The sequence below is a fragment of the Salvelinus namaycush genome, chromosome 2 (genome assembly GCF_016432855.1).
Source record: "Salvelinus namaycush isolate Seneca chromosome 2, SaNama_1.0, whole genome shotgun sequence".
Lineage (NCBI taxonomy): Eukaryota > Metazoa > Chordata > Actinopteri > Salmoniformes > Salmonidae > Salvelinus > Salvelinus namaycush.
This window is the reverse complement of record NC_052308.1, coordinates 60,693,332-60,718,925: the sequence shown is the minus strand read 5'-3', so window position 1 is coordinate 60,718,925 and position 25,594 is coordinate 60,693,332. Positions and strand designations below refer to the sequence as shown.

General features: G+C 42.8%; 2 protein-coding genes across 3 annotated transcripts in view; one reads left to right on the top strand and one right to left on the bottom strand.

Annotated features, from left to right (window-relative positions):
* Window positions 1-12,258: 12,258 nt before the first annotated feature.
* On the bottom strand, window positions 12,259-13,122 carry map1lc3c (microtubule-associated protein 1 light chain 3 gamma). The gene is made up of 4 exons (XM_038971924.1): window positions 13,062-13,122; window positions 12,924-12,979; window positions 12,730-12,836; window positions 12,259-12,466 (listed from the first exon to the last, which is right to left on the bottom strand). Exons 1-4 carry the CDS (start codon window positions 13,120-13,122, stop codon window positions 12,259-12,261), a joined length of 432 nt encoding a protein of 143 aa, XP_038827852.1.
* An 868-nt stretch (window positions 13,123-13,990) lies between these two features.
* LOC120065284 (striatin-like) overlaps window positions 13,991-25,594 on the top strand; it is an 80,546-nt gene continuing 68,942 nt past the window's right edge. For both annotated transcript variants that reach the window (XM_039016166.1, XM_039016158.1), the window contains exon 1: window positions 13,991-14,323. In XM_039016166.1, the coding sequence (XP_038872094.1) occupies window positions 14,111-14,323 (213 nt within the window). In that variant the 5' untranslated portion in view covers window positions 13,991-14,110. The remainder of the gene's footprint in view (window positions 14,324-25,594) is intronic.

Genomic DNA, 25,594 nt, shown 5'->3' with positions numbered 1-25,594 from the left:
TTTGACACACTGAACTCTACCAGAGAAGTAGTTGGTGAACCAGGCGAGGCAATCATTTGAGAAACCAAGGCTGTTGAGTCTGCCAATAAGAATGTTGTGATTGACAGAGTCGAAAGCCTTAGCCAGGTTGATGAATACGGCTGCACAGTAATGTCTCTTATCGATGGCGGTTATGATATCGTTTAGGACCTTGAGCGTGGCTGAGGTGCACCCATGACCAGCTCTGAAACCAGATTGCATAGATTATTCCATACAGGCTTTCTTCTTTTCACTCTGTCAATTAGGTTAGCATTCGGGAGTAACTCAAATATTGTTGAGCCATCATTCAGTTTTCTCCTATTACAGCCATTAAACTCTGTAACTGTTTTAAAGTCAGTGTTGGCCTCATGGTGAAATCCCTGAGCGGTTTCCTTCGTCTCTGGCAACTGAGGCAACTCATGCCTGTGTCTTTGTAGTGACTGGGTATATTGATACACCATCTCAAGTGTAATTAATAACTTCACCATGCTCAAAGGGATATTCAATGTCTGCTTTTTTTTACCCATCTACCAATAGGTGCCCTTCTTTGTAAGGCATTGGAAAACCTCCCTGGTCTTTCTGGTTGAATCTGTTTGAAATTCACTGCTCAAATGAGGGACCTTACAGGTTGTATGTGTGGGGTACAGAGATCATTAAAAGTGAGTCCATGCAACTTATTATGTGACTTGTTAAGCAGATTTTTACTCCTGAACGTATTTAGGCTTGCCATGACAAATGGGTTGAATATTTATTGACCCAAGACATTTCAGCTTTTAATACATTTGTAAACATTTAGAAAAACATAATTCTATTTTGACATTATGGGATATTTTATGTAGGCCAGTGACAAAAAAAATCTCTATTTAATCAATTTTAAATTCAGTCTGTAACACAACAACATGTGGAAAAAGTCAAGCAGTGTGAATACTTTCTGAAGGCACTGTACTTCCCTCTCCTCTGACACAAACATTGATATACTTTGTGTAAACATTCATGCACACACATGTGCAGATACACACACACCCCACTTTAACATAGTGTTCACAACCCAGGGGACACACCTGTCACTTCTTTGGTTACAGTACAAATCTCTTATCTTTCTTATGTTGATCTTTCGGGATCCACAATTTTTTAATTTACATTACATTTTTTTTTACATTTTAGTCATTTAGCAGACGCTCTTATCCAGAGCGACTTACAGTAGAGTGCATACATTTTATTACATTTTTACATACTGAGACAAGGATATCCCTACCGGCCAAACCCTCCCTAACCCAGACGACGCTATGCCAATTGTGCCTCGCCCCACGGACCTCCCGGTTGCGGCCGGCTGCGACAGAGCCTGGGCGCGAACCCAGCCCAGCCTGGGCGCGAACCCAGAGACTCTGGTGGCGCAGCTAGCACTGCGATGCAGTGCCCTAGACCACTGCGCCACCCGGGAGGGTTATTATTAATTTAACCTTTATTTAACTAGGCAAGTGAGTTAAGAACAAATTCTTATTTACAATGACAGCCTAGGAACAGTGGATTAACTTCCTTGTTCAGGGGCAGAACGACAGATTTTTACATTGTCAGCTTAGGGATTCAATCTAGCAACCTTTAACCACTAGGCCAACGCTCTAACCACTAGGCTACCTGCCGCCCAAGAAATAATAGGAAACAACTGTACAAAACCTCAAGGGATAATCTGCTTACAGTGAGCGGCAGTGTAATGTGTTTGTGTGTGTGTGTGTGTGTGTGTGTGTGTGTGTGTGTGTGTGTGTGTGTGTGTGTGTGTGTGTGTGTGTGTGTGTGTGTGTGTGTGTGTGTGTGTGTGTGTGTGTTGAGATGGGCAGAATTTCTGTTATGTGTATTTGAAATATGTATTTGAATGACTTCTGAGTGTTTTGTATTACACTGGGCTGAACTACACTCTGCATTTTGTTTCAAGATACTTTCGAGAGCTGTGACTTGTATTTTCAAAATACAAAATACTTTTCTATACCATTTTTTTTTATTTATAGCGGTTCACGTTTTGTGGCCCCCTTTCACCCTGCATTGGAATCAGAAGTCTGATGGCACTATGGTGTGATAAGAGTGTCTGCTAAATGAACTAAATATAAATGTACACTGATTGTACGAAACAACTTTGCCCTCAGAACAGCCTCAATTTGTCGGAGCATGGACTCTATAAGGTGTTGAAAGAGTTCCACAGGGATGCTGGCCCATGTTGACTCCAATGCTTCCCATAGTTGTGTCAAGTTGGCTGGATGTCCTTTGGATGGTGGACAATTCTTGATACACATGGGAAACTGTTGAGCGTTAAAAACCCAGCAGTGTTGCAGTTCTTGACACAAACTGGTGCGCCTGGGACCAACTACCATACGCCGTTCAAAGGCACTTACATATTTTGTCTTGTCCATTCACCCTTAGAATGGCACACATACACAATCCATGTCTCAATTGTCTCAAGGCTTAAAAATCCTTTAACCCGTCTCGTCCCCTTCATCTACACTGATTGAAGTGGATTAAACAAATGACATCAGTAAGGGATCATAGCCTTCACCTGTATTCACCTGGTCAGTCTATATCATGAAAAGAGCAGGTGTCCATAATGTTTTGTACACTCTGCTCTGCCCCCGAAACAAGGCCAATAATAACACCCAGTGTGCATTGCAGTTCATTTTGGTATGTTTATTTTGATTCATTGATCTGGTATTTTGTCATTTTTGCCCATCCCTGTGTGAGTGTGTGTGATGCCTCGCTTTACCTTATTGCTATTCACCAAACATTTAGCCATCCGTCGATGAACCATTTATGGACATATAATGTCTTGTTTAACCTGAGCTCTCATTAAATTTTCATGTGTTCCTTTTACGGCTCTCTGGGAATATATGGGCTGTGTCCCAAAACGGCACCCACACAAAAGTAATTGTGCACTATATAGGGAATAGGGTGTGGTTTGGGACGCAGGGACAGTTATGAAATATTTATCATGCTCTGAGAAAGATTCACACACAAAAATAGAACAAAAAAATGTAGATCTCCCTCTCTCACTGCCCTTGTCACTTTCCCTTGCTACATTGCTCTCGCTCCCTTTTCTCTCCCTCATTCACTATATCTACTTTCCTTTCTCTCTTGCTCTCTCCTCCCATCTCCCAATCTCTCCCCTCTCTCTCATTCTCTCCCTCCTTCACCTCTGATGGGGCCAATAGCATTCCGGGAGAAGTGATGTCACAGCTAGCCGTCTTTAAAAGAGAGAGAGGTTGAAAAATGTATCACTCCAGAACTCAACTCCACGTAAGCTTCCGGGCCTTCAGGGTCCTCATCCTTTTTTTAAAAGATGGCCGCCCACACACTGGGGCTCATTAGGGGTCAAGGGTCAGGTGGTCAGATTGAGATCACATGGCAGTGTCTGTGGTTGATATGGAAGTCACATATGGATAGAGAGTTTAGTAAAGAATAGCCAAACTGATGCATTTGTATGCAGTGTCTGATGTTTTGGATATAAGAGATAGGTATTGTTTAGAGTAGCTGGATATCTCCATCGAGTTTGGAGAAGAAGACACAAAACAAACTGATACATTACTGTGGTATGTTGTGTTTGTTTACTCAGATAATAAGACATGTTACAAGTATGGAGGCAAAAATGCAATATTCTGGATTATCGACTCTACAGTATGTAGCTATATGGGACAGACAATGCTTATAGCACAATATACTGTATAGTTTCCGTCCCAAATGGCACCCTATTCTCTTTATAGTGCACTACTATTGACCAGAGGTGGTCTAGAGTTGTGCACTATACAGGGGATAGGGTGCCATTTGGGGGACACACATAGCCCAACTGACCTGACCTGTATGATGTCATGGTGCAGTAGTAATTCATCGCTTCCTGGCCAGACGGCAGATTTGCTTGGTTATGTTGTCATCCTTCTGATCGATCATACTTGGGACTGAAAATCAGAGCCAGCAAGGAGTCTAGACTCCAGACTGACATCACATGAAGTAATAATGTATGACTTGAATGCAGCAGAGTCTAGGGTTTCATCTCAAATGGCACCCATTTCCCGATAGAGTGCAATACTTTTGACTAGGGCTCTGGCCAAAAGTAGTGCACTGTGTAAGGAATAGGGTACCATTTGGGATGCACAGCCTAGCAGTCTACTCAGTAGACTGTCTGGACTAAAATGGATGTCTACATAGCTTGTCTTTGGCAGGAGCTACAACATAACATTATAGAGAGACACTTATGATGAATGCACTCACTTTAGGACACCCCCGTGCGCACAGTATAGACCCACACTCTCTTATGTATAGACCCACACTCTCACGTACACACAGTGTATAAATGTCAACAACTACAGGTTGGGAATTCCACTGTGTACCACTGAGAATGCCAACCTGCACTTGTTGACATTCAAGTAGAGCAAATCCTCTGATGCAAAAAAAATGAGGCGCTTCCATAAAAAATTCTCAAACAAAAAAGAAACCATTCCACTGTGTTCAGTTCAAATGTTCACTGTTAGAAAAAGCAGAACATTAATAGTCCTAAAGAGTTCATTTTGCGTCATTTAATGTGAATTAGTCTCGGCAAACAAATGTATTAACTAATATATATTTTTCTGGGGTTTGGACAGGCAATTTACACTTCTAGAAAAAAAGGGTAATAAATATTAACCTCACATTGATTTTGGAACTTTTATTTGGTGTTTTAGTAGTAATGCTCATACTTCATCATTGCCATATGACCCTGTAGTCACTGAGTCAGTCTACATTAGGCCCCTTTCCCCACTTTGACTATAACAACAACGAAAACTCAATTACGATGATGCATGGTCTATTTGGTCTTTGGCTTGATTACATTCATGAAGTGAAGTCAAGGCATTTCATGTTCCTGCCAAAACGGGGTCCCTTAAAATCATACCTTGATGACACGTCAGGTTTTCCTGAAGCCAGATTATGATCGTGACAGTGTAGTAATTATTGAAGCACTTTGAGACCTTGTGAAACACTTTTTCATGAATGTCATTACGGCTAATTAAACTAGTATATTGATTAGCTTCGATTTTATTGTGTTTGTGGTTTATTACAAAGTGTTAGGTGCACTATACATGAGTGATGCTTATTTTTTTAATTATAAAATGACATTGGGCAAATACGAAGAAATGTTCCTGGAGTCCTCTCCCCCATGACCACAAATAACTGAAAAAACTGAATAGATTCCACTAGAGTATTCAGTATATGGATCTGGATATAACCATATTTCTTACACCTACTGTTTCAAGGCTATTTAGATCAGTAGTCAGACAGAAAAGGAGACAAGGAAAATATTGACTGTTTCGCTACCCCCTATAATCTACAGATGTAGGATCTTAATATGAGCCAGTTTGCTACAGCAGGAAGATAATCCTGCAGCAACAGAAAATGTGAATTATAATGTGGATTATAATTCATAGACATTTTTTGTAGGGGTCGATGAATTGTTTATTTTTCAGCAAATCAAGTCTGAAATTTAAAAGTGGAAATCACAAACTAATACACTACAAGTTTGCATTTCCTGCCGTGCAGGAAAATTCTGAGCAACAGAAGAGTGATCAAATGAAGATCCTACATCTGTAAGTAATATGACACATCACAAATAGAGTTTGCACAGCAACAGCCTAAAGAGGTAGAGGCAAAGCCCTGATAAAAGTTAGCATGACTTTTCCGACCTTGAGAAGAAACCCTTTTCTCTCCTCCAGATGCTGCTTTGCCTACTTTCTCCCCACACAGCAGGCTCCCTTTGGCCTGCTGAAGGGTTGCTATTACTGCTATGGCAGCTTGCTAATTACTGTCTGTCTGTCTGTCTGTCTGTCTGTCTGTCTGTCTGTCTGTCTGTCTGTCTGTCTGTCTGTCTGTCTGTCTGTCTGTCTGTCTGTCTGTCTGTCTGTCTGTCTGTCTGTCTGTCTGTGTGTGTGTGTGTGTGTGTGTGTGTGTGTGTGTGTGTGTGTGAAGACCTCCTGGGCTACCTAGCATTTAGGACAATTAAACACACACACACCAGCAGGATGACTGTCACCTGTCACAGTTCTCTCGATGACCTGTCTACTGTGCTAGGTCATAACCAAACAGCTGTCTAAAGAGTCTGAAGGACATGGGGTAACTGATCCCAATATCCTGAAATCCTACCATGTTTCTAGAAGACTTGAATTTTGTACTGACATATAGCCCTCTAACAACTCAATGATGAGGACAGACAGTAGGACAGTCAGACTGGGTGCGTGTACGTGCATATGGGCACTCGTGCAGGTGGCCATGTATATAATAATCCTTTGATTTTGCTCTTAGCGAAGCACACTGCTTTTTATATGATGACCAATATAACCGGGAACCCTTACGTTAAAACATTTGCCAAAACAAATGGTCTGGCAACTCCGACAAATGAGACTTTGTAAAGTTAGTTTGGAACATTAAAGCTCTTCAGTTGAACAACAGGCCCCATTAACTTTCAGTATTGGCGCTCCAAGAGGTCTGTGGCTGCTTGCTTGCTGATTGCGGTGGTGTCACGTTCCTGACCTGTTTCTGTTGTTTGGTATGTGTTTATTGGTCAGGGCGTGAGTTTTGGGTGGGCAGTCTATGTTTTCTGTTTCTATGTTGGTTTTGGGTTGCCTGGTATGGCTCTCAATTAGAGGCAGGTGTTTGACGTTTCCTCTGATTGAGAGTCATATTAAGGTAGGTTGTTCTCACTGTTTGTTTGTGGGTGATTGTCTTCCGTGTCAGTACATGTTACCACACGGGACTGTTTTCGGTTTGTCTGTTCCTGTTCGTGTGTTCTTCGTTTCATGTAAGTTCGTAAGTTTAGGTCTGTTTAGTTCGTTTTGTTATTTTGTTTTCTAAAGTGTTATTTTGTGTTTCGTCGTTTGTCTAATAAATCATTATGTCCACATACCTCGCTGCACATTGGTCTTCCGATCCCTCTCTCCACTCCTCATCCGAGGAGGAGGAAGAGCTAGAAAGCCGTTACAGAACCACCCACCAAACCCAGATCAAGCAGCGGGTTAACGGACAGCGCACGAAGCAGGATTTCTGGTCTTGGGAGGAAATCATGGAAGGAAAAGGACCATGGGCTAAAGTTGAAGTGAATCGCCGCCCATGGGAACAGCTGGAGGCAGCTCGGAGAGCGGAGGAAACCGGAGAGAGGAACCGGCGTTATGAGGGGACGCGTCTAGCACGGAAGCCCGAAAAGCCCGCAAGTACAACCCAAAAATTTCTTGGGGGGGGGCTAAGAGGTAGTGGGTCTAGGGCAGGTAGGAGACCTGCGCCCACTTCCCAGGCTAACCGTGGAGAGCGGGAGTACGGGCAGACACCGTGTTACGCAGTAGAGCGCACGGTGTCTCCTGTACGTGTGCATAGCCCGGTGCGGGTTATTCCACCTCCCCGCACTGGTAGGGCTAGAGTGAGCATTGAGCCAAGTGCCATGAAGCCGGCTCAACATATCTGGCCTCCAGTACGTCTCCTCGGGCCGGTGTACATGGCACCAGCCTTACGCATGGTGTTCCCGGTTCGCCAACACAGCCCAGTGCGGGTTATTCCACCTCCCCGCACTGGACGGGCTACGGGGAGCATGCAACCAGGTAAGGTTGGGCAGGCTCAGTGCTCAAGGGAGCCAGTACGCCTGCACGGTCCGGTATATCCGGCGCCACCTTCCCGCCCCAGCTCAGTACCACCAGTGCCTACATCACGCACCAGGCTTCCAGTGCGTCTCCAGAGCCCTGTTCCTCCTCCACGCACTCTCCCTGTGGTGCGTGTCTCAAGCTCAGTGCCTCCAGTTTCGGCACCACGCATCAAGCCTCCTGTGCGTCTCCAGAGCCCTGTACGCACTGTTCCTTCTCCCCGCACTCGCCCTGAGGTGCGTGCCCTCAGCCCGGTACCACCAGTTCCGGCACCACGCACCAGGCCTACTGTGCGCCTCAGCAGGTCAGAGTCGGCTGTCTGCCCAACGCCGCCTGCACTGCTCGTCTGCCCAGCACCGTCTGAGCCATCTGTCTGCCCAGCACGGTCTGAGCCATCCGTCTGTCCAGCGCCGTCTGAGCCATCCTCGTCCACCGCCGGAGCCGCCACCGCGGACAGATGCCCACCCAGACCCTCCCCTTGAGTTGTAGGGGTGCGCCCGGAGTTCGCACCTTGAGGGGGGGGTTCTGTCACGTTCCTGACCTGTTTCTGTTGTTTGGTATGTGTTTATTGGTCAGGGCGTGAGTTTTGGGTGGGCAGTCTATGTTTTCTGTTTCTATGTTGGTTTTGGGTTGCCTGGTATGGCTCTCAATTAGAGGCAGGTGTTTGACGTTTCCTCTGATTGAGAGTCATATTAAGGTAGGTTGTTCTCACTGTTTGTTTGTGGGTGATTGTCTTCCGTGTCAGTACATGTTACCACACGGGACTGTTTTCGGTTTGTCTGTTCCTGTTCGTGTGTTCTTCGTTTCATGTAAGTTCGTAAGTTTAGGTCTGTTTAGTTCGTTTTGTTATTTTGTTTTCTAAAGTGTTATTTTGTGTTTCGTCGTTTGTCTAATAAATCATTATGTCCACATACCTCGCTGCACATTGGTCTTCCGATCCCTCTCTCCTCTCCTCATCCGAGGAGGAGGAAGAGCTAGAAAGCCGTTACAGGTGGCACATTAAGCCGGGATCTTTATGCCATTAAACAAATAGGTCTGAATGTCTCCCTCGCCCCCTCCTTTAAAGCGGAAAAGGATATACTCGCTTCCCCAGTCACCGATAAAAAGGCAGGAATTGGAAAAAGGGGGTTTGTGATGAACAGTGTGTGCGTGAGTGTTTTCTTTGTCCCCTAATGAACCAATGTAATTTGGTAATGTACAAAAGCACCACTTGAATCAAAAATGACAATTATAATATAGTGTGGTCCTGATTGCAGAGAATCAAGTGGTCCTCTCACTTTCTCTCTCCATGGCCCCCTCCTGCTCTCCCTCTCTACATCTGTCCACCAGGGTTCTCTCTTTCTCTCTCTCAAACATCCATCCACCAGGGTTCTCTCTCTCTCAAATATCTTACCCCGTTTCCTCTCTCTTCGCCTCCTTCTCAACACGCATTGGAGGAGAAGGTCAGAGGGAAAGAACCTTGGATCCTCTCCTGCAACGCATTTTGAGAGGAAGGCCAGGAGAGAGGACACGAGGAAAGACAATCATACTGTCTGTCTCTCCAACTACTGTACATTTTGAATGCTCCTCTTTGAGTTCTTTCAGATTATATTCCACAGAGCTTTGTCTCTATTTTTTAACCACCGTTAACACTTGGTAGCATCCATGGCTAAATGTCACAACGAGATGTTTTAATGTTGCAAAGAAAAGCCATTCAATACAGTCATGGGCATGACTAAGGAAAATGAACACATCCTGCTCCCCAGTCAGAATGAGATGGTCGATATCGTTGGGACGTAATTGGTTAGTCGCATTACGGTTAATGGACCATAAAACTTTATGCTGCCTATCCAATGTCCTGGACTTCGACAATGCAGCACTGGGAGGAGTGTTCTCCACAAAGTCTTCAAAGGTGAAAGAAATAATGTAATGTAGTCTGATTCACGTGTGAAAGCCAACATGGCTGTACATTTAGAAAAATAAGATAACATTCTTTACACGTTTTGGGACTAGATATCAGGTGCGCTGCAGTGCTGACTGATATTGGACTTCTTTAACCGTCACAACAGCTCTATGGATCTTGGGCTCCCCCTTGTGGTCAGTGTTATAGTCACTTAAAATTCTCCATGCAGAAGCACATCTGTTTCTGTATTGTAGGGCAGCCCTTGAAGTGACTCTTTTCATCAACTGTATGCAAGAATTTCCTCTGTGTTGTCATAGGAATTCAGCATTCTCTGTGTTGACGTCTCCGACCCCCATTGTCCAGAGGTTACATCATGTAGGTCTGATATCGGATTGGAGGTTAACTTTACAGTAATACTATTGGTCAACAACTCCGATTTTGGATCCAAACAACTCAGATGCTTAGAAAAGGGTCTTAGATTCATTGTTCTTTCTCTTTTTTGTTCCTGATCTGCTGTGGTGAGATATTCTTTCTTTCTCTGGACACCCAATGGACTTTTGGGGCATGGTTTTTCAGGCTGATTTCTCGCTCTCTCTTTCTGACCATGCTTAGGATAATGCCTTGTAATACTTTGTAACTTAAGCTTTATGCCTTGTACGTGAATCCATTCACATACAATGCTTGAAATCAATATTCACTAATATCCAGAAAGTAATACCTGAAATAAGCAGCTGTGGGAAAAAATACCGTTATTCTACAAGGAAAATGAACTTGTTCATGTCACTATGATCGCTCGAAGACCATTTTGGAAATGTGTTTCAAGTGATAGGCCTATACTCTGGGATCAAATGGATGTATTATTTAACCCCCCAAAAATGCAATTCAATACTCTTAGAGCTGCAGGAGTGACTTAGAAATAGGGGCTAGGGGTTGATTTGGAATTCAGAAAGTGATTCACATTTCTCTGGGTTAACCCAGCTCCCTGCCCTGTCAAGGAACATGTCCAGTCCCAAGTTGCAACAATTAGGCTGAGATTACACCGGCAGCCCAACTCTGATCTTTTTCCACAAATTGGTCTTTTGACCAATCATTTCAGCTCTTTTGCCAATAGGACAAAATATCAGAATTTGGATGCCTAAGTAAATGCAGCCTTAAGCACTGCATACAGACTTGTGCTTAGTCTGGAATTCCTCATTTTATTCCACATGATAGAAAGTAGATTGACAATTTTAATATTCTATGCATTCTACACATCTCAATAGGACCTCAGTGCATCATATTAACCACACATTGATTTGGAACTTTGGTGTTTGTTGTATTGCTCATACTTCTTTGCCATATGGCCCTATTGTCACTGAGTCAGTCTACATTGGGCCCCTTTCCCCTATTTGTAGCCCTAAGACTAAAACAACCACAAAAACTAAATTAGGATGAATGGTCTACTTGTTCTTTGGCTTGATTACATCCAGGAAGTCAAGGCATTTCATGTTCCTGACAAAAAGTGGTCCCTTAAGCTCAATAGGACCTCAGTGAGTCAGTGAAGGTCCTACAGGATCCACACCACAATGAACATTAAGTCTTCCTGTTTGAAATACATCAGTCCAGTCAAATATGCTAGGTTAAGATACACTACCAAAATTGTTTTCTAGAAGTTGGAATGGTTCTCTTACCAGTATGTTTTGCAGCCTATTGACTCAAGAACTTCAGCCTTAAAGACCCAAAATCAAACCAGATTTAAGACTGTTTAACAATGCCACTTTCAGGAAGATTGTTCCTAGCTGGGAAGTTCCCCTTTGAATGCAGTCCTTACACTTCAATCTTCAGACCTTGATTCAAATACTGTGTGTTGTCTAGCCTGCCTGGAGTGGCAGGTAGAATAGCCCCAAAACCAAAACCCTCTATTGGTTCATTAAGCCAAGCAAGTTTGGTCAAGCACAGATTTCAAATAGTACTTAGAGGTCTGATCCCCATATGGCCAAAAGGGACCCATATTGGATTGAATATGAATAGCTCTGCGTTAACTGGCAACCTAATTCTGATCTTTCTTCTCGTCTTTTGACCAATCAGATATGTACAAGTACTTTGAGGTAGTATAGGAGTCGATTTGCGCAACCTGTCAACAGGTCCTTCCTTTATAACTGATGTCTCAGAGTTCCTATTGAAGGCAATGTCCAAGTCTACACTTAGAAAAAATTAGCATTTGAGTGACAAGACTTTTTGTTGCGGAAATCGCTGCGCAACGTCGTGTTTACTGAAGTGCTAAATTTGCCCAATTTCAGTTTGTGACCAAATAGAGAATAATTAAATGTACCATCTAACCCGCTGTGAAATCACTTTAAGAACCAAATATTTAACTTCAGCTGTTTGAAGCTGGCTTACAAACAAAAAAGTTGGAAAAAACTCAGGAATAGCGCACAGAACAGATCTACCGCTTAGACATGCTTTGAACGAGAATGACAAACCTACAACTATTTCTTTGCGAATTTGATTGGTCACCCAAAGTCACATTTCCGCTTAAATTAATCCGTCCAAAGACATGTAATTCAGAGCATGATCCTCAATAAAGGTTGAAACATTTATTACCTTAAAAACAATACAAAAACATCAAGTAATATTAAATATCCTTATATATAAATTGCATTTCATATCTATAGACGAAGTTCAGTTATTGGGCCTGCCAAAAGCTGAGGCCTCACATTATCCAATCCTGTAATTTAGATCTTCTCAAACATTTCCAGCAATTGGCACCAACTCTTCATGGATTTCAACACAATTCCCAAACATTTCTTGAGAAGCATATGTCATGTAGAGAAATCCATCGTCATCTTTGTGGTCCTTGTAGACTTGCGCCATGGTAAGAGACATGCTGGCCAGGCCACTATTATTGATGAGCAGGTAGAACGCTTGACTCTGCATCAGCGACATTCGATTTCTGAAACGAGAACGTGCAGCAATTATTGACAAGTAATCAAATGTAGAAATTCTCACGCACAAACGCAAGTCATTATGAGTCATTTAAGAAAAGTGACAGTCGCGCGGCACTCGTGGCTGATTCAGATCAGGTGATTACCAAGTTTGAAATTACGCACGAGTTCAACCAAAAACTTAACACATGATGATTTAGGTCAATTTCAGTCATGATAATCCACGCTTAACAAGTTAAACATTCACAGCAAAACACATCAAGAGACAAACCTTATTATGGTGACAAACTGAGTCATGGAAAGTTCTTGGGGGACCAAGAATTTCGTTTTATCAAGAGGCGGCAAGTACTTCTCCCGTTGATACCTTTCAATTATAACCTGTGTGGTTGGAAAGGTCACTTTTAGAAGGTGCAAATTCAATGGAATTTCAGGGTAGAATAATGTTTTAGAAATAAGCGAACTTACAGGAATTTTAGTTGGAAACTTCGTTCGGATCCCCGCGACCTCCTGTTTTCTCGTGGCTGTTTGGGATGGAAAACGTGGTTGAGATTATAAAGCAAAGAATAGCCTACCACGTGCAAATTATTACATCAAATTAATCACCAAAGCTTTTTCTCTGCTTGAAGGACTTGGGGTGCTGTGGTTTCTCAAATGGCGGCATCATGTGGGCAAGTGACTCCTCTCTTCAATTCCTGCTGTCTGATCTAGGCTATAAGATTTGACCAAGCTGATCAGCCAACAGAAATTAAATAGTGTGGTTGCAGTGACGTATCACATGATTACCATGGGGCTGTGTCAGCACGCATCATATGGCTAATGAATTGACCGTGCATTAATGACTCGGAAGTGTGTAAAACCAATCCAAATGTTTAAGATCTAATAAAATACCTGAATGTAATGTTTCATTTAATATATGTTTGAAAATAACAATACATTTTGAATTAGTAAACATTATATAGAGGTAATTTGGTAATTCAAATATCTTACACACAAATCATACATAGAGGCCTTATAATATTCTCACACTAAAGTACGCCCTATCATGTGTAGGCAATATTTAGTTTCATGTATTTTCTTGGATTTCAGGCCATTAAATTTAGTCAGGGGGTCGTGGATGATAGGCGTGTGTGTGTGCTATGTAAACAACTGGATGGATGGATCTATGGAATGCATAGATAAATTAATGGCATTTGCTATAATATATGACATATGGCTACCACAGATACACTTCTGTAGCATACATTATGACATATCCAATTTCAGATACAAACACCTAAAGAAAAAGACAGTAAAAGAGAACAGGCGCATTTTAGTGTGAAAAATGCAGCTCTATCTTCTTTGAACTTCAAATTCCATCATGCGTAGGATAAGGCAGTTGTCAACACCACGCGCATTTATTTCCGATTGGCTTATTCCAGTGTGAATCGTTGAAATCGACCAATGGGTAAAGAAAACTCTGGATGTGGGTGGGAGCTCAGTGTGAACGTCACCAATTGACAGCTGGCTGCTCAGACATGAGTGTGCCTGCCCAGTAGAGAGAGCTGTAGGTAGCTATTTCCTTTCATATCACAGGGGCGGCTAAAGGAAAACCCATTCGTCTGAGCACGGTCGTGCCAGTTTGCGCGAACCGAATCCACACACCTGGCCTGGGCATGGACGAACAGGCAGGGCCCGGCGTATTCTTTAACAACAACAACTCGGGTTTGCCTGGCGCTGGCAAAGGACCGCATCAGCCTGGCGACGGCGACGGAGAGGCGGCCAGGGCTCATTACAACATTCCGGGGATATTGCACTTTCTGCAACACGAATGGGCCCGCTTCGAGGTGGATAGAGCGCAATGGGAGGTGGAGCGAGCCGAATTGCAGGTAAACCACGTCAAAATGTCCCGCATATTTTTGGTGGGGGTTTACTGTGTTGAGTCCGCTCTAGGAAGATTGACATTTGTGTCAGGAAGCCTACTCGCGCGCTACGGTCTATTGTGGCGTGAACTGCTCGAGCTACGTAGCTACTAGAGTAGTCTTGGTCGAATGACATTAGTCACTATAGCACAGGGTTTCCCAAACTCGGCCCTGGGCCCCCCCCGTGTGCACGTTTTGGTTTCTACCACACCACAACACAGCTTATTCAAATAACCAACACATCAAGCTTTGGTTAAATTGAATCAGTTGTGTAGTGCTAGGGCAAAACACAACGGGGGACCTTATAGCAGAGCATTGCCTGTATTGTACTGTACACAACTTTTGATTTCCAAGTGTAGCCTACTGTGTGCAAATTATTCACTACCATTGTTTTTAAATGATAGAACGCTATCCAAATGTGGTCAGGCAGACCCAAGGACCTGTCTGTCCTCGATGAATACCTACGTCTTGGAATGCAGAGAAACATTGCATGATGCATTCCAAAGATATACATCCCATTCTCAATAATATTGGTTGTGTCGAAATGTCAAGCACAAGTGTATTGAACAAGTAACTCATTAGGCCTACACACACTTCATGTTATTGAAAGCTGAGTTCACCTGTGAAGTGCAATGGCATGTCCAGGTTAAGTCGGTTGAACAATTAACAGTTATTCTTATGAACAGCACAGTGACATACGTTTTTGTGCCTTATGACTCGTCTTAAATCTATCAGAGGTAAGGCTATTAGCATATTGTGTAGGCCTTGAGTGAGTTGTAGCTCCCAAATATATATTTGGGAGTAGATTGAAATAAATTCATTAGGCCCAAATCTATGGATTTCACAAGACCGGGAATACAGATACCTTAAAAACAAAGTAGGGGTGTCAGTATCTGGTGTGTCCACCATTTGCCTCATGCAGTGCGAAAGATCTCCTTGCTTAGAGTTGATCAGGCTGTTGATTGTGGCCAGTGGAATGTTGTCCCACTCCTCTTCAGTGGTTGTACGAAGTTTATGAATATTGGTGGGAACTGGAACACGCTGTTGTACACGTCGATCCAGAGCATCCCAAACATTCTCAAAATGGGTGACATGGTGAGTATGCAGGCTATGGAAGAACTGGGACATTTTCAGATTCAAGGAATTGTATACAGATCCTTGCGAAATGGGGCCGTGCATTATCATGCTAAAACACAAGGTGATGGCGGTGGATGAATGGCACAATAATGGGCCTCGTCACACCATTGATAAAATGCAATTGTGTTCGTTGTCTGTAGCTTATGCCTGCCAATACCATAACCCCACCCCACTCTGTTGTGAGACCTGTCGGACGTACTGCCAAATTCTCTTAAACGACATTGGAAGAGAAATGAATGTTCAATTCTCTGGCAACAGCTCTGGTGGACATTCCTGCAGCCACCATGCCAATTGCATACTCCCTCAACTTGAGACATCTGTGGCATTGTGTTGTGACAAAACTGCACATTTTAGACTGGCCTTTCGTTGTCCCCAGCACAAGGTGCACCTTTTTAATGATCATGCTGTTTAATCAGCTTCTTGATATGCCACACTTGTTATCTTGGCAAAGGAGAAATGCTCACTAACAGGGATGTAGTGAGCAACATTTTAGAGAAATAAGCTTTTAGTGCATATGGAACATTTCTGGGATCTTGTTTTTCAGCTCATGAAACAAGGGACCAACACTTCACATGTTGCGTTTTTATATTTTTGTTCAGTGTACATGAGTGCCTCCGAACATTGCTAACAAAGGACAGTGCCAAGTGCTAGCCTAGGCAACCGATAGTGCATGGGTGCTACGTTAGATCTGCACAATCATCAAGGCTTGATGTGCATTCCCGTTAATACAATCGTGTCCCCGTAGACCGGATTGTACATGAAGCATCCTCTATTCAAGCCGCAAAGACATAATTTTCCTACTTAACTAGCTTTAATGGTGGGGATAAATGTGGTAGATATGCATACTTTCTTTATGAAACACAATTTTCCACCAACCTTTTTGGAGTTTCGGAAAATTTAGGATGTACACTGTTTTCAGCCAAGGGTGTGCAACATCCAGAATTGTCTGAAAATGGTGGCGTAAAATTGTTTCATAAAGAAAGTATGCTTATTTCCCCCCCAAAATTCTGTCTTCTCGCCATTAAACCTAGACGATAGTGCATGGGCGCTAGATCTGTACAATGGGCTGCCTAGGCTAGCTAAAATAGGCATATTTTTTTTTCATTTTTAAAGGGCAATGCTTGATCAGATTTGAAATGAATGATGTGTAACTGGACGTGGCATTTGTGCATAATCTACTTTGAAAATGTCCTGCCTCAATCAAAGCAGACTTTCATTTCTTATTATGCCTGGACGAAGGAGAGCGACTAGGCCTAGATGTCGAAGGTACCCTCCTGATTCCGGAGTAGGTTTTGTTTAAGTTTTCCTCCCCATTTACTTCTAGTGCTTATCAGTAGTAGAGGGAGCTCATTGGCAAGTGACAAATGAGTGTCAGAACCGCTCCACTGGCAATGAGCAGAAACCAATTTCATATCTTAATGCATTTGTTCTGCTGCCGTGCTACTATATATTGTAGTAGCGACCCTGCATTCCGTTAAAGTCTTAGCTGAGCAAATGTAAAAATGTAATTGACCGGATATACAGTGCCTTCAAAGTATTTACACCCCTTGACCTTTCCCACATGTTGTTGTTACAGCCTGAATTTAAAATTGAATAAATTGAGATTGTGTGCCACTGATCTACACACAAAACCCCACAATGTCAAAGTGGAATTTTGTTTTCAAAATAATTAATAAAAAATTCAAAGCTGAAATGTCTTGAGTCAATAAGTATTATGGCAAGCCTAAATACGTTCAGGACAAAACATTTGCTTAACAAGTACCATAATAAGTTGCATGGACTCACTCTTTGTGCAATAATGTACTGAACAAAATGTAAACGCAACATGCAGCAATTTCAAAGATTTTGCTGAGTTACAGTTTAATATAAGGAAATCAGTCATTTGAAATAAATAAATGATTGACTGGTCAGGGGCGCAGCATAGGCCCACCCACTGGGGAGCCAGGCCTAGCCAATCAGAATTTGTTTTCCCCCACAAAAGGGCTTTATTACAGACAGACTCCTCAGCACCAAATGCTCACCAACAGGAATGTAAACAAATTTGTGCACATTTGAGAGAAATAAGCTTTTAGTTTGTATGGAACATTTCTGTGATCTTGTTTTTCTGCTCATGAAACATGGGACCAGCACTTTTACATGTTTTTGTTCAGTGTAGTTCTTAACAATTTTTGAATGATTATCCAATCTCTGGTTTTACCCTACAAAGATACAGGTGTACTTCCTAACTCTGTTGCTGGAGAGGAAGGAAACCGCGTAGGGATTTCACCATGAGGCCAATGGTGACTTTAAAACAGTTACAGAGTTTAATGGTTGTGATAGGTGAAAACTGAGAATGGATCAACAACATTGTAGTTACTCCACAATACTAACTTAAATGACAAAGTAAAAGAAGTCAGTGCAGAATAAAAAATATTCCACAACATGTGTCCTGTTTGCAATAAAGCACAAAAGTAATACTGCAAGACATTAACTTTATGTTTGGGGCAAACACAACACATCACTGCGTTCCACTCGTCATATTTTCAAGCATGGTGTTGGCTGCATCATGTTATGGGTATGCTCATCATCTGAAGGACTAGGGTGTTTTTTTTAGGATAAAAATAAACAATCGAGCTAAGCACAAAATCCTAGAGGCAAACCTGTTTGTCTGCTTTCCAACAGACAACGAAAGAGACATTTACCTTTCAGCAGGACAATAACCTAAAACACAATGCCAAATGTACACTGAATGTTCCTGAGTGGCCTAGATACAGTTTTGACTTAAATCAGCTTGAAAATCTATGGCAAGACTTGATCAACAACCAATAATCAGCAACCAACTTGACAGAGCAAGAGTTAAAAAATAATAATGGGAAAATATTGTAAAATCCAGGTGTGCAAAGCTCTTAGAATACTTAAATAAAATACTAATAAATCTTGACTGTTCATTAATCTTTTTAAATGTTCTTTCACATTGACATTACAGTATTTTGTGCAGACTGTTAAAAACAAAAAACAATGAAATTAGTCCCAATTTGTAACACAGCTAAATGTGGGAAAAGTCAAGGGGTGTGACTGTAGGGTTTCACTCTGCAACAAAAGCTTTTCCCTTCTGGAATCTACTGGAGAAAGATGTAATTGAGCAGATGGAGATGTTTCTGAACCTTCGTTAAGGCCCTACTCAACAAGCTGACCTGGAAGTGCCTGTGTTAAAACAACATGTTGGTGGGGAATGCCCACCACAGAGCGCTCAACATTGACGGCACAGAGCTTTAAAAATGTTTTTTAACGTTAGTCACTAGTATGTGAACACCGGTGGTCACCCCACTCCCCGTTTCCATGTCCTTGTGCAGGAGTGTTGTGACACCAACCTGGTCTCAGAGCATTTCGTATTATTCTGTAAGTAATCCGAGACACTATATTTAGTATGATATGTTACGTTTTGTATGGTTTTGTATTAATTTGTGGATGTCCAGCACCTTTTGTATGAAACACTACATGACCAAAAGAGCATTAGTGAGGTCGGGCACTGATGTTAGGCGATTAGGCCTGACTTGCTGTCGGCGTTCCAATTCATCCAAAAGGAGTTTGATGGGATTGAGGTCAGGGTTCTGTGCAGGCCAGTCAAGTTCTTCTAGACCGATCTCGACAACCCATTTCTGTATGGACCTCACTTTGGGCATGCGGGCATTGTCATACTGAAACAGGAAAATGCCTTCCCCAAACTGTTGCCACAAAGTTGGAAGCACAGAATCGTCTAGAATGTCATTGTATGCTGTAGCACTAAGATTTCCCTTCACTGGAACTGAGGCCTAGCCTGAACCATGAAAAACAGCCCCAGACCATTATTCCTCATCCGCCAAACTTTACAGTCGACACTATGCATTGGGGCAGGTAGCATTCTCCTGGTGTCCACCAAACCTAGATTCATCCGTCGGACTGCCAGATGGTGAAGCGTGATTCATCACTCCAGAGAACGTTTACACTGCTCCAGAGTCCAATGGCGGCGAGCTTCACACCACTCCAGCCAACACTTGGCATTGTGCATGGTATTCTCAGGTTTGTGTGTGGCTGCTTGGCCATGGAAACAAAAAGTTATTGTGCTGGCGTTACTTCCAGAGCCAGTTTGGAACTCTGTAGTGAGTGTTGCAACCGAGAACAGACAATTCTTACGCTCTTCAGCAATCGGCGGTCCCGTTCTGTGAGCTTGTGTGGCCTACCACTTCGCGGCTGAGCCATTGTTGTTCCTAGATGTTTCCACTTCACAATAGCAACACTTACAGGGGCAGCTCTAGCAGGGCAGAAATATGACAGACTTACTTGTTGGAAAGGTGCCATCCTATGACAGTGCCATGTTGAAAGTCACTGAGCTCTTCAGTAAGGCCATTCTACTGCCAATGTTTGTCTATGGAGATTGCATGGCTGTGTGTTTGATTTTATACACCTGTCAGCAATGGGTGTAGCTGAAATAGCCAAAGCCGCTAATTTGAAGGGGTGTCCACATGCACTATATATACACAAAAGTATCTCTGGGCTGGGTCCTATTCAAAATGGCTGCCTTTGTGACCATTGCTGTCGGAGTTGGACGATAACATTCGACGATCACTGACAGGCACTGGCCTAGCATTTTGACCCCGAAGTACTGCTGTTGCACAACACTGGGAATCCATGACATCACATTGAGTGTGTTAAAGAATCACTATGAGCCTCTCTCTGCCTCTGCTCCTCCTTTGCCCCAGAGGATGTCTGGCATCATCACCACTTTTCCTTCTCTCCTTCCCCGCACTATAAATACGTTGCAGAGTAGGCGAAGACGGGAGTGGGTGCAGAAAGAAACAACCAATGGGAGAAAGAACCGACCAATGCTCACCAGCCCCTGTTGGGAGATCTGTTTTTTTTCTTCTGCATAACCCACACTTAATGTAAGTGCTGAGTCTCTGAGGAAACAGTACATGGGCCTGTTCAGCCTATTTCTTTGCCTTGGCTTGCACTAGGGAGCCATCCCCCCCATCTGAGCTGCCTGTCAGTGTTTGGTATTCAACTCCCTCAGACATTTGAATAATAGTCATTTTTTTCCCTTGTTCAGAGACATTTGTCGTCGAGAGGGCGGCACAGAGGCGGCCCGCGTCGTTGGGATCTTTCGGATCTCACGGCTTGTCGGCTTCCGCGTGTTCTCCAACGACCCATAACAACCAGTATGAGTTTTGGTTTCAAGTGACTCATGCCACAGAGCTGACACGGCGGATGTCGTGGCTCCCTGCCCCGTCGTTAAAACGGAGCCCGGTGTTTTTCACAGGAGCAAGCTCCAGGCTGAATCTCAGGTAGCTACTACCCAGTGCTGGTGAGGTGTGGGAGGGCGCCATGCAGTCAGGCATTTCAAACACACAAGTTCTCGAAATGCTGTCTCCCCAGCATTTTTTTGTGTACATATTCCGCCACAGTGACTAGTATACTTGTCGATGTGTTATGCATACTCAAGATACTATTACTTCCTGGCCTTTTCTGGGTCATCACATTTTAGTCATTTCCCCACAAGTGTTTATTCCAATGACTCCCTTCGACCGCCCTGGTACAGTATGTCCATTCGAGAATGTGGGAGTGTGAGAAAGTCCTCTCTGAAGGAGAGAGTGTGCGTCTCCAATGGCACTCCGTTCCCTATTTAGTACACTACTTTTGACCAGATAGCTATGGCACCCTATTCCTTGTAAAGGGAATAGGGTGCCATTTGGAAGGTAGCCAGGAATAGGGTGCCATTTGGAAGGTAGCCAGAGAGCGTTCTCTCAGGCAGTTGGGTTTACAGTAGCCCGGCACCTCCCGTCTATGAGTAACAATGTCTGGTATTCTAACGAGAGGCCCACCTGCTAGCCCTATGAACACCATCACTGTGTTTTACAGGTGTTTATACCGGAAGGAACTGTCTGGCACAGTGGACAACACTGCAGTATTCATACTTAGTTTTTCTGTGTTATTTCTTTGCATTTTATTCCACAATGCATTGGTCTTTAGATGATTTAGAGATTGCACTTCATGAGTTGTTTCACAACATGAATAACTTTTTACTTCAGTATCACTTCATTTTTGTCTTTGGACATTCAGTTCTATATACTGTACACAACACAGTGCCAAAGCCAATGCTGGACCTCCCTCAGTGCGTGGATACTCAATAAGATAGAGATGTTTATTCAGTAAACAAACACCGGTAAGAGGTCACGGGCCAATAGTTAGAAAAGGCGACATCAAACCAACAACTCGGAAATCTCAATTATAACTCTGCATAATGTAAATGTTTTACTAAATAAAACCTTTTTATACTTTAATGATTTGCATACCACCATGCTTTCCGTGTGTGGGCCATCATATCATGACACTTAAATTATGCAAAGTTATGTAAATTGGGATAGGCTATGGGGGGTAATAAGGCTGCAGGCTACTATTTAAAGTATCACTGCTTTGGCGTGTAATTCCAATGCCCTTTATCTTTAAGTATTCTTTTTCAGACTATTTTCATCTCACTAATTAAATGATATCGTCAAGAGACCGATGTGCAATAGCCTTTGCTGTGTGTAGACAGTATGCCTAGGATTATGCGTAACTGACTGCATGTCAAGGCAAAATCTGGACCTTGCTGTCATTGCAGGGCATACGTCAAATTCCAGATCGCTGTTTTTATGGCTTCCCATCATTATCCCATGTAATGAGGTAGTTTATGATAAGACCAGACTATTATCGTTCTGCTGTCTGAGGTGTGTTTTATTTGCTCAGACTTTGCACATTTGCACATCCACCATGTTTTGATGACATGACACAAATCGGTATACTCGCCATATGTTCAGGAGATCAATTGACACCCAGGCAGCAATTTTCCCACTCTGGGGAGAAGGCGTGGAGTCCATCAGACTGGGGATAGTGCATCTATAAGCAGTCTCTCTGACCTCTGGATCGATGGGGGAGATTTGAGACCGAGTGCCCCAGAGCCTGACAGTCTACTCCAGTGGAACTCGTCTAGCAGCTCCAGAAACACTTGGCCCTGCCACAACATTTGTCAGGCATAAATAAATCTCATAAACCAATTTTAGAATTTGGAAATATATATCTTCCTGCAATTTGTATCGTAAAAGTGTTACAGTACGGATGGTACCTCACCTCCAAAGCATGACAGAATATAAATAATCTACATTTAGCTAGGTTTCCATTCATTTGGCGACAGATTTTCCATGTGAATATTCTAAGATCTGCATTTTCCCAGCAGAGGTGGTTTTCCATCAAACTGACTTGTTGTGGATAGAAGGCTGGGAGTTATGTAGTGCACATAAAAAGCTTTTTCTACGCTTAAGTTTTCATATACCGAATATTATTATTTATTTATTTTACTCTGCCGATGCTTTTGTTACAAAAACGTATTTGATAAATAGCAAACTTTCCCAAGCTGTTTTTGGTGCATGCTCTCTAGACCAGTGGTTGCCAACCTGTACTGCAGGTTGGCACACATATGTGTGTATATATATTTTTTTCAAAAATAATAACAGTTGGGAGTATTAATGGTATTATAAGCAATTTTACATTACTTTTCACAATGCTAATTGTTTATAATAATAATAGTCCTTTAATTTGTTACATTCACTGCTATAATTGACTAAGTTTGACCAGCAAGATATTTTGTTTTAAAATGTAACTCTGCAAATTGTGGTCCTCGAGCTTTTAACAGTGATTTGGTGGTCCCCGGAACGGTAAAAGGTTGGGGACCACTGCTCTAGACAATAGTTCGCTGGTAAAGTGGACAGGGTATGTTGTATGATGAGACATGGATAAGATAATTTTTTTATTTTATAATAGTCAGCCAAGCACCGATCATCATATCTTCAGCCTACAAATATTACCCTGGATCTATTTGAAATTTGCATTCATTTCATCACTGTGCACGAAACCACCATGTGAAGTTCATCATGACTCCTATTTCGTCTGTGCATAGTAACTTTACCTCTACCTACATGTACATATTACCTCAACTAACCTATGCCCCTGCACATTGACTCTGTTCCGATGCCCCCTGTATATAGCCTCGCTACTGTTATTTTAATGTTGCTCTTTAATTATTTGTTATTTTCCTCTTTTTTTATTTTAATTTTTTTTAAACTTCAGTTCATTTTAGTAAATACTTTCTAAACATGTATTTTTCTTATCTTCATTGTTGGTTAAGGGCTGGTAAGTAAGCATTTCACTGTAAGGTCTATTCGGCACATGTGACAAATACAATTTGATTTGATCTGCCTAATAAACTATTCATGCTTTTCCACGTCATGGTGGGAGGACAACACAACTTACCCTCTTGTGGCTCCAAGTTCACTTCGACATGATGGTTATTAAATCAATATTCACTCATAAAACGCTTCCAATGCAATTGTCGCATAATCTATTTCACTGGCCAAAAAAGTATCATGTGACTTGGGATGGTTGACAACCAGGCGGGCTGCAGTGTTCTGGAGTTGATTTATGCGTCAGCTAATTCATCCAAGTTAATATGGTTGGATGGAAACCTGGTTATTGTCTAACATTTATTGGTGGGTAGGTTTCTACCATGCAGGTGAGCTGGACAGGTGAGCTTTTGAGATGAGTGTTTTTTTTGTTTGTTTTTTACCATTAAAATAATCCCTCTTGCTATTCTGGGAGAGTGCTGGTGGCTATTGTTTTGAACCCTTTCTTTGAAGATATGCCAACACCAAAAAGGCTTTTCAGAATTGTACAGGAGCGCCTTGGAATTTGTTTAGCTTTTCTTGGTCCACTTGCTGTTCTAATGGAGTATCTGTGGCCTAATGTCTCACATCACCTTCGTGTCTTCGCTGTAGCGGTGACAATGTCAGGTATAATATTACTGCAGCAGTGCGATCACGGAAGAGCCCTGCCAGCAGTTAGTGTCACATTCCCCATAGATAAGTCTCCTGATATTGGAGATGGAGGGAGTGCGGGCTGCCTTACGTGTCTGGACAGGTGAGCGAACGTCGCGGTGAATGCACACTGCTCTTGTCATGTGGAAATCACAGCAGACTCCCACGCGTCATTTCACAATTGCCATTAGCAATACCACCCAGTCTGTGGCAGTAATGCTGCTGACTGGGGTTTTCAGGTTTATACCCCATGATGCATTGTCTAAATAATGTAACTTATATTTTAGAAATTTAGCAGAGTGACTTAAAGTAGTGAGTGCATACTTTTTCGTACTGGTCCCCCGTGGGAATCGAACCCACAACCCCGGCGTTGCAAGCGCCATGCCCTACCATCTGAGCCACACAGGACCACTTGTTGGGGCTAATCTTGGGTGGATGCGTGGGATTGAGACGACGCATGCTTCTTAAGCAATGATGCATCACACGAGCACTCTTTCGCTTATGCAACACAGGCCAAAGCAAAGCCCAGGTTTATACCTCTTCCCTTTGACGTCATTCAGAGGCTCCCTTGTAAGGAATGGTATGCACACCTGCTTGTTTTGCCATGTAATGCAAACAGCCGAGCCAAATGCACCACACCCTGGGTCACGCCTAAGCACCATAAGCACATTACTATTATCGTCAACAACAGGAGGTGCCTGGCAGACAACGCTCTGGAGAGTGGCACTGGGGCGTCCATCTTACAATGTGTACCGGGCCCGTGAGTGTGTAAGAGTGACTTTGGGTTTGTGCAAGAGCAGATGTGAGTTCTGGCATCCCTGTGCATTGTCAATCTGATGTATGCCTAATGATGAATCACATATGAATTACAGTCCAACTGATTTACCATGTAAGTATAGTACTGTTTCTGTCCCACAGTTTTTGACCACTATACTCAGTTGATTCTTATAACCTGGATCATGTGATGATGGCAGCAGCGATGACACATTAGTGATGGATGCGATTGGACTGGTGACCTGATTTCAAGATTCAGTTAGATAGCCCTCCGAGAAGTAACTGGTTGCTCCACTTAGCCAAGTGCTCTAGCTCAGTAGCCGTGTTGGACACAAAATCATGCATACAGGTCCTGGATCTTTCTGGGGGGCTTGCTGTTGCTTTAAGAAAGGGCTTTGGGAAGAGTGGGTTTTTTTTCCTCTGAGAGGAAAACCCTACCACCCCTGCAGTACATAGCAAGGACAAC